This window comes from Colias philodice, chromosome 15 (assembly GCF_061535455.1).
Source record: "Colias philodice isolate Cphi_HAF_F1 chromosome 15, ilColPhil1 Martin Lab GWU primary, whole genome shotgun sequence".
Lineage (NCBI taxonomy): Eukaryota > Metazoa > Arthropoda > Insecta > Lepidoptera > Pieridae > Colias > Colias philodice.
In genome coordinates this window covers 11,900,001-11,910,063 of record NC_143100.1, presented here as the reverse complement: position 1 = coordinate 11,910,063, position 10,063 = coordinate 11,900,001, and the positions used below count along the sequence as shown (strand labels likewise).

General features: G+C 31.9%; 2 protein-coding genes across 2 annotated transcripts in view; one reads left to right on the top strand and one right to left on the bottom strand.

Moving 5' to 3' along the window:
- The first annotated feature begins 779 nt into the window (after positions 1 to 779).
- Positions 780 to 8,058, top strand: Gnmt (Glycine N-methyltransferase). The gene is made up of 6 exons (XM_089704233.1): positions 780 to 890; positions 4,192 to 4,405; positions 5,638 to 5,765; positions 6,086 to 6,345; positions 6,928 to 7,043; positions 7,854 to 8,058. Exons 2-6 carry the CDS (start codon positions 4,197 to 4,199, stop codon positions 8,014 to 8,016), a joined length of 876 nt encoding a protein of 291 aa, XP_089560359.1. The 5' UTR covers positions 780 to 890; positions 4,192 to 4,196; the 3' UTR covers positions 8,017 to 8,058.
- A 374-nt stretch (positions 8,059 to 8,432) lies between these two features.
- Positions 8,433 to 10,063, bottom strand: part of LOC149482529 (protein transport protein Sec61 subunit gamma) — a 3,423-nt gene continuing 1,792 nt past the window's right edge. The window contains exon 3 of the mRNA XM_089704234.1: positions 8,433 to 8,668. Within this exon, the coding sequence (XP_089560360.1) occupies positions 8,556 to 8,668 (113 nt within the window). The 3' untranslated portion in view covers positions 8,433 to 8,555. The remainder of the gene's footprint in view (positions 8,669 to 10,063) is intronic.

Genomic DNA, 10,063 nt, shown 5'->3' with positions numbered 1-10,063 from the left:
CCCCTCTATTTTTATAACTACGGGGTATAAAATTCTAAAAAAAATAGAGGTGATGCATGCTAATTAACTCTTTCAACGATTTTTGGTTTGATCAAAGTATCTCTTATAGTTTTTGAGATAGGTTGATTTAACTGTAATTTATTATATTTGCTGCTACGGAACCCTTTGTGCGCGAGCCCGACTCGCACTTGGCCGGTTTTTCTTGTTAACACGATAGCGACCGAAATACTTTACTAATCGAGTCTTTTTTTTTCCTTACGCTTGAGTATGCTCAGGAATAGAACCCTTTCATTTTTCAGGGTCTGATTCGATGTGGTTTAATTGTTATTAAATAAACAAAAATAATAATTAATAAATATTTATTAAAAAAAAATTATGAGGCGTGCACTTTTGGATTTTCCAAATTATTTTTAAATTATTAAACAAAAATGCATAAAACATATTATAATAATTACCAACTGCTCTTACTTTACCTTATCATGTTTCTAAAACAAACGATGTTATAAGTTATTAGTTACATAATTTAAAAATAATATGTAAAAACACACGTAGACAAAAATCCATTAGTTACAGAGGTCAAAATGTTCGAATAATTCATGCACCTATAAACGAACATTCTAACAGCAAAATATCATACATCAAGTATTTCCTTAGAAAATACCAGAGAAAAACAGTGATATCATAATAATATTATAACAACACTTTGAACGCAAGGGATGAAAATTATTACATCATTCACATAAGAGCGGCCGGTTTTTATAAACCATGCAATGTTTTTACATGTAGCAGACGCTCGCCCGCGTTCGCCTTAACCTGTAGTCTTGATAATATTATATCATAAGTGACGTATTTCATTATATTACTCTCGTGAAATAATCACAATTATAGCTGTAAGTTGATTCTTTGTTCTATTTAAATATTATTTTAGGTAACTAGGTACATATTTAATTATCATGCACGATCTAACATCGCGTTAATAATAATACTGTTAGATGGATATTAACAGTTTATCGCATGATGCGGTATGTATTTAAACATATTATAACAAATTTAAGAAATACGTGATGGAATTCTATTAAAACAATAGAAAACCAGTTCGTTATTTTAGAAAATTTCCTATAGCGATGAAATTATGTAGAGTTTTTATTAAATCTTCGTGTTTATCCTCCTAAGAAACTATGGAAGTAAGAACTAAATATATTATTGAAAAAAATATAGTAGATAACATATAGGTATATTTTTTTATTTCAATCTTAAAAAAAACGAATTTTATGAAAGCTTAATACCTACATATTACATATTATTGAGAAATATTATAATATCTAAGGTTTGTTTTGTAACAGATAACTGTAATGATAACACCCATGGCTTTGATTTATTATTTACAGTTTGGATTCTTTTATTATAAACACATTCTTCAAATTGGCAAAATGCCAGTTTAATATAGGCATAAAATTATTATAGTTTCATAGTAGGTAACTATTTAGTATTTAGTAATCTATGATATTATCAGTCTACGTTTTATATGTATATGGCGCTAAAACGTTATATTAAAAAAAATATGTTTTATATGTCGGATTGTCGGATCATTATTTATTTATTTATTTATTAATTATATACCTTATCTGCTGAATAACTATGGGAATTATATAAATTAACGCATGACTGTTAACGAAAACAAAACAATTTGTAGAGCAAAGTCTCTTGGTACCTACAGCCTACTCGGCTTCGCTCTTTTTAATTGCCGTTTGTTGTTATCGCGATATTGTGCTCTTGAATCATGATAATGCAAATATATACGTCAGGAAAACACGCGACAAATATTTCGATCTCCTATAATATTGATGTTTTGATATCATCTATAAGCATCTATTATAATGAAGAACAATGTTTTTTAAAATTCTTTAATCTGCCAATTTAGAACGAAGAAGAATTTATGAGTTTTAACGGAACTTTCGGAAGATGTGTACCTACTTAGTTACTTAAAGCCGGGTCCACATTTGTATCAAGTAATCGTATCCGTATCAGGCGTATCGTATCGAGTATGTGTATCCTAAGTGTGGACGCCCATTTTGACCATACCGTACCTTTTATCGCGTGAGCCATAAATATTAAATACGATTATATACGACACGTATCAGATACGGGGTTAATAGCGATTGGGGTGTATCATGATACGAAGTGTATCACGATCGCGATCATTTAGCGTCCACTCTAGCAAACATGATACGCGTCGATGCTACGCGACGGAGATGTGATACGCGAAAATAATCAAGTGTGGACCCACCTTTAGGTTATTTGATAGCTAAAATTTAAATGGTTTACCAAGAGGCAAAATTATATCTATATAGTCTATACCTTGGTCTATACATATCTACTTATGGCCTTATATGTGGGTAGCTTATACAAGTCTATAATACATATACATAAGTAGCCCGTTTGTTTATGATTTAGACAGCAGAGTCATTAGAAAGTTGTTAACAATAGACGTCATTCAATTTTAAACAACTACATACCTATTTTATACACATGTAAACTTTTATTAAGTCTAGACGATAAAATAAACCTTGTCTTTGCATTAAAATGGTTACTGGTATACTGAGAAAACACTTAGATTAGATGGGAACCAAAACTGCATGTCATTATCATCATGATGACTATAAATAATAAATTGATATCAAGGAAGTTATTCTTTGCTCGTAGATTCATTACATTGGTGTCAGACCCAGCATCCGGTTGAATCTGGATTTGTTATCTAATAATGTTGTCGTTACAATAACATCAAAACATTACGTCATAAGAAATGTATGATTGATCCACGTGTAGTGAGAGCTTTCGGGGGAAATTTAATGTACCATGTATCTTATCTCACAAAATATTTTAATAACAGTAATGGCAGATGTAGGAATTCGCGTATCAGACTGCGCCAGACAGTCTACTTAGTAACAGGAAGAGATGGCAGGAGATCGTGCGGAAAGCTGTGTCCGCCTCTACCACCGATGTAGACGTCTCAACGTGACCACGGCACATTTTTTTTTCTAGAAATCTATTAACTTTGGAAAAAAGTCCTCGCGAGCAATTAAAGATCAAAGACCATCCTATTTTATATATTTTTTTCGGTATTGTGCTTTATGTTGTACCAGACTTTATAGAGGTTGAACATAGTCGAAATTGCCGGGTAACGCCTAAACTCCGACTTGTATTTTTGGTTTTAAATTGGTTTAGCGCGAGCCGCGATGATATAATATAGCCTATAATCTATATTATGGTGACCCGACCTGTTAGTAATATTCATGCAAAATTTGAAGTAAATCCAATATCCATGGAGTACTTATTGAGTTTAGCCCGGACAAACATACAGACAAACAGAAAAAAATTCTAAAAATCTATGTTTTTGGCTTCGATATGGATTGAAGATCGCGACCTAAGTAGGTTGCGATTCCTTCAAAAAATATTCAATTTACAGTTTTGAATTTTCCTAAGATTTTATTATACTTACGTATAGATATTACTTTTCAATTTTCATAACACACAATACATGTAGAAACCTAAAAAAAAATCAGATGTTTTGCGCGAAGTGACAGTAGTACCCACCTCAACGCTTCGCTTATGAGGCGTGCAATAGAAATTGTGATAAAGTAACAGTTTAGTCGGCCTTATCGCTCTCGTACCTGTTTATTTATGGCTCCATACAAAAAACTCGATTATTCAGAATCATGGCTTCTTTTTTAAACCTTCTTCAGTGCATTTTACTAACATTTACTTTGTAAAATAGATTAAAAACCCATTTATCATATTTAAATTATCATAAAATTTTAATTGAAACCGCGTTGAGTTGGTACCTACTTGAGTGAGATCAATCATTTCTAATCTGAATATGGAATATATAATCTACTAGAGGTCCGCCCCGGCTTCGCCCGTGGTACATATTTCGCAATAAAGGTAGCCTATGTCCTTTCTCGGGTATCAAAATATCTCCATACCAAATTTCATGCAAATTGGTTCAGTAGTTTAGGCGTGATTGAGTAACAGACAGACCGACAGAGTTACTTTCGCATTTATAATATTAGTATGGATTATAATCTAGTCATAGATGTATTAATAAGGAAAAATAAAGAAAGAAACATCTGAAGTAAGTAATAAATAGGTATGTAATAATCTGATGTGTTGAAACTTTTTCTCGATTTCCAGCCAACATGGCAGCGGACAAAGTGTTCCACTCCAGATCCCAGGGCATCCCTTCAGAGGGAGTCAAGGACCAATACGCAGATGGTATAGCAGCGAGGATATGGAAGAAGTACATCGGAGACAGCAACCAGAGAACCCAGAATTATAAGGACTTTCTCACTGGTATACTGAGAAAACACGGCTGCGTTAATGTGCTTGATGCTGCTTGTGGTACAGGGTAAGTTATCTTAAAGACAAATAAACTTATTATTAATGAAAAATCTAATCAACCTAATCAAAGTAATGCGTTACAAAATGTACACGCAAAGAACTAAAAGCTTCCCAGCTATAACTTCCAATATAATATGAGTTCGGAAATCAAAGAGAGTTGTGTAGGTATCAGGGCATTATGCACTTTTTACTGCTGGTAATATTAAGGTAATTTTATGGTTATTGATTCATATACAATTTTGTGTGAAAGCTCTGGGTGAAAACATGTAAAGAATGTAGTTACTAGGTGCTTACTTTAAAGTAATTTGGGTTCGACTTTGGCGCGTTTTTAAATGATAATTTTTTTTATTAAGTACCAAAATTGGTTAATGATATGAAATATGTATACCTGTTAAATATTTAATAAAAATAAATGAATCGGAAACGAATCTGTTATCTCAAAAAGGTCGTTTTTCTTACAGATACTTAATAGATAATAATTATTATCTTGTTGTTAAACGCATTTAGGTATCTAATATCTTGCAAAATATTTTTGTGTATGCAGTTGATGTATGACGCAGTGGTTAATGATACTATTTGCTGACCTATAGGGTGTAGGTTCAATCAGTAGATTAGAACTGATACCTTAGATAAGAACACAATCATATCAAACAAAAATCGCTTCGCTATAGGTACCGTAGGTACTACTACCGTGAGTATTATATAGCATGTTGTTATTGCTATTAATTCCGCTTTAATAAAACAATCCAAAGTGTACATAGAGATAACATGATTTGTTTAATTTTAAAATAATCGAATTTTTTATCTTATTTTCTCAATCCGCAATAGGTAATCACTACTTAGTTACATAATATTATAATATATGTTTTTCACAAATATGTAACTAACTATATTATGGTACGATGTCATTATTTGTTTTTGTCATCACGTTTGTTAGTAATTGTTTATAAATACACTATTAATAATAATTATTATTCATATATAGGTAACTAATATTTACATAAGCTAGCACAAACAGTTTCATATAGGTACTTACCTATTTTACATCTATCGATCGGCTTTTATCACTACAAGCACAGACTAATAATAATATACTACGTTACATACAACTACAAGGTAGTTACTACTCTAATAGATACCTATAGCCTATATAGTATTTGTTATATAATCTGTGCTCCTAGGTACTACTAACTTTTACAGTCACTGTTATTTATAAAGAATGTAAAATTTTCTTTCCAGTATAGATTCAATGATGTTAGTAGACGAGGGCTTCAAAGTTGTGTCGGTGGACGCGTCGGACAAGATGCTGAAACATGCGCTCAAAGCGCGATGGGAGAAGAGAAAGGATCCGCGGTATGATGAGTGGGGTATGTTTTTTTTAATTTAACCACAATTTCTTTTGTTGGCACTTTTGTTTTTTTGGCAAAAGACCAAGGTTCGACTCCCGCCTCAAAATGGAGCTTTTTTCTATTCTTTAAGAATTGATCCATTAATTATTAATTATTATTATTATACTAAAATTTACAACCATAAATTAGGCATAGGGAATTTTCTCTTAAGCGCGGAATTAACGCGAAACTCTCATATTCGCAGTAAAAGAAGTTGTAATTTTACAACTTATTTTTTTTAGCTTTTAACCGTCAATTGATTCTACTCTTCTAACTAATTCTCTTTTTAATATTTTCAGTAATCGAAGAAGCTTCCTGGGAAACCCTGCCTCAAGACGTCGACTCATTTCTGCCAGGCGCTAAATTCGACGCAGTTATTTGCTTAGGAAACTCTTTCGCCCATCTTCTAGACGAATACGAAGACCAAAGAACGCAGAAGATGTGCTTAGAGAACTTCGCGAAAGTTCTGAAACCCGGCGGTCTTTTGTTTATTGACCACAGGAATTATGACGCAATGATCGACAGTGGCGCTACTCCAGGCCATTCTATTTATTATAATGTGAGGATATTTTATGGAATAATATTTTATTAAAGAACTAGCTTCCGCCCGCGACTCCGTCCGCGCGGAAAAATTAAGATTTATTTTTTTCTACGTATTTTTCCGGGATAAAAAGTATCCTATTTTATGCCCAGGATAATAAGGTATAATTATACCAAGTTTCATCGAAATCGAACCGTTAGTTTTCACGTGATGCCTTCACATACAGACAGACAGACAGACAGACAAAAAATTTTTTTATCACATATTTGGGTTTGGTATCGATCCAGTAACACCCCCTACTATTTATTTTTTCAATATTTTCAATGTACAGAATTGACCCTTCTACAGATTTATTATATGTATAGATTTGTAAAAGGTATATTTTAATAGAGAATAAGGTGAAGATATAAATGACAAAAATAAACGCCTGCCAAGCACACGAGCAAATTATTAGAAAATTGGTTCGTTAAAAGGCTTTATAGAAGGCTTTAGATTTGGATATAAAGCAATATGCAAGGAATCTAAATTTCAATTATTGCTTTTCTTACTGCCAATGATTTTACTGTTGATTTTACTAATTATTTGCCCTTTTTACTTCAGAGCAAATACCCAGTTGACATCAAAACATCCGTGTTGGTGGTGCGCGGGAAACCTGAACTCGTCGCTTTGGACTACTGCATCTGCCCCACAGAGAACGGAGATGTCTCACAAAGGAGGTATGGCATTATTGTGTCAATTTTTTTTTTATATTATGAAAAAAAAAATCTTTTAGAAGCCTTTATAACTAACTTACTACTTTGACCGCCTCCTTGGTACAGAGGTTAACGCGTGAGCGTAACACCGAGGGATTCTGGGTTCGATTCCCGGTGGAGACGAAAAAAAAGTCTCGGTCTGGTAGGACACAGAAGGCTGATCACCTACTATTATTACCTAAAGAAAATCGATCAGTGAAACAGATGTATAATGTATCTGCTCCTTACCCCACTTCACACTTCACACATACATAACTACATTACATGAAAATTACATAGTTAAATACCTACTTACAATCGAATTGGGTTTTAACTGAATATATTATTCGTCAATTTCAGACTTATTTTCCAAAATTTCGTATACACAAACATAAAAAAATGATGACAACGTAGCTCGTAGGTTAATTACATAATATTAGGTATAATTGCTTGAGATTAATGAGCTCACGTGCTAATTGAAATTTCTAATATAATGCGTCATAGCCTCTAAAAGAATATTTCAAAGAAAACATTACAAGATATAATTTGTTTCTGATCGTCTCCTTATAGATTACCTTATTTATTTTGTATGTTTATTCCGTTTCTATGCAAAACAAATGAAACCAAAATTTAACCAATTTTAATGAATAGTCACATATTTCAGGAGCTAAGTCTAAGAGCTAAGTAGTCTAATTATTAAGGAATCATTTCAATATTCAATGATTAGTTACCTATGTGCTTGTAGTCTTTAGAAACTATGCATTATATGTAGTAATTGTCCTCATTCTGTTCCAGTGAATTCCGTCTCTGCTACTACCCGCACAAACTGAACAGATTCACACAGATGTTAGACGAGGCGTTTAAAAAAGGCGCGAAACATGACATTTACGCAGACTTCAAAGAGCTGTCACAGGTTCCGGAGCCCGCGTATTATATCCACGTTATGAAGAAACTTTAGCTTGTAAATAGGTTAAATTTGTTAATAAAATTGTTGTTTTAATTTTGTATTTTATTTTGAAAGCCTACTTTTCGTTAAATTTGGGATGAATAAAAATATCTAAAATCATTTAAATCATAGACAGGACATGAATTGCAAAGTTCACTGAAACTCTCAATTGGCAAAGTACCTTAGATGTGTTCAATTAAAAAAAAATAATTAATAACTTTTCTAAGTTTGAAAAGATATGTAAGAAGTGTACGTTTTACGTTTTTCAACATATTTGAGCTATAAATATATTGAATAAATGAACCAAACATATTTTACAGATTAAAAATTAAGAAATAAATTTCAATTTCAATTACTTATAAACAAGAATATGCATACAATATTTTACGTGAAATAATTATAGTACACAAATGTAATAAAACAATTACTATAAAAATGAAATAATTTATTCTAATAAAATTTGTATGGATGAAATAAAATGACAGTGAGAGTTAACTTAGACACATCGGGGGCTTAAAGATAAGTTACAACTAAAGCTAAGTCTACACAGTCTATGAGCCGACAATAATGTTATTGATGGGAATGTGTATCAGCTTTACGAAGAAACCGATGAAGCCCATGATGCAGAAACCAATAGCTGTAGCGATGGCGATCTTTTGGAATTCTGGAATGGAAATAAAAATATTTAGTGTTGTTGTATAAATTATTGTATATAATAATGTAATAACTGTCTAATAATTTGACATCTGTTTCACTGATATTATTTTGAATAATGGCAAACTATTAAACTACAGATTAAAAATATATTTTTATATTTCTTGCGTATGATACTTGAAGCTATACCCGGCGCGGCCTAAGATGATCCCTATGACAGTTCGTCTTAGTGATTGCTCGTATGATGGATCGTGTCGATACTTTACTATTTTATAGGCTAAGGCGTGGTTTGCATTCAGCCACGTCGGTAAACATGTTTTTACAAATATTATAAAATGAATTTTTAACGTCTATTATGTAAACGAAACGGTAAGTAAAACGAAAGTTTTCCAAAACATAAAAATGCACCTTATCATTTTCTCGTAATCTTTAACCCGTTTAACACAGTGTATATTATTTTATCATGAAAATGGAATCCCCCATTTAATTTTTCTAAAAAACTTATATTATCATAGGTAAGTAAATTAACGCGAACGGTAATTGATTAATTAATTATGCTGCGATCTTCTGTTCCATTCAATAGAGAATGAACTATAGCTTAAGCATGGAAAAAATGTGAACTCGTTTCCATTATCGAAATTTGTTTATCGATACTTTCCGCACTAGTCGATAAATGCCAACGATGTAAGTTTTGAAGGACGTAAACGTAAAGTCAGATTGATATAATTTCTCGTAAATGTTAAGAATTGTTATAATTCCAACGGAATATCATTGTAATGGCATAAAGCTACGTAAAAATTAATAAATGCCATTTTTAGACGCCTCCAATACGTTTTTAATTTAATGGTGATGCCATTACAAGTTTGTCTCTTGAGAATAACTGTCAGTGTCATAGGGATCATCTTAGGCCGCGCCGGGTATAGAATAACTTTAATTACATAAATATAATAAAGTTTTAAATTTTAATAAAACCAACATCATTTAGTTATTTCTTACTGACTAATTAGATTAATATAAGAGAAGGGCTAAGACATTTAACTATCTGTGTAAGGATGAATTTTCATAACAATAAATATACTGCATTAAATGGTTCTTATAATAATTTAATTAATGAAATATAGGGTTGACTTTAGAAACGTGCGGCACGAATTTCGGCGCGATTTTAATTTTTATCGATCGATATTGATGCCCCGAAACATACATTAGCGGCTTTTCGTGCGGAAACGTGTAATTACAGAGAAATCTTTTTTTTAATTTTTGAGATTATGTTCAAAATTGTTTGAGTTACATTGACAAAACTACAAGAATTGTGTTTGAAAGAGATAACAAATGTCTTAATGTACATATTAAAAACCATAGTTCATTCAAAAGCATGTTGCTGAGGGGACAATTCATACGGGTTATT

Coding starts and splice junctions, on each gene's coding strand:
- Gnmt (XM_089704233.1), top strand. CDS start 4,197: ATGGCAGCGGACAAAGTGTTCCACTCCAGATCCCAGGGCATCCCTTCA. Junction 5,766..6,085: donor TCCGCGGTATGATGAGTGGG/GTATGTTTTTTT, acceptor TAATATTTTCAG/TAATCGAAGAAGCTTCCTGG. Junction 6,346..6,927: donor GCCATTCTATTTATTATAAT/GTGAGGATATTT, acceptor TTTTTACTTCAG/AGCAAATACCCAGTTGACAT.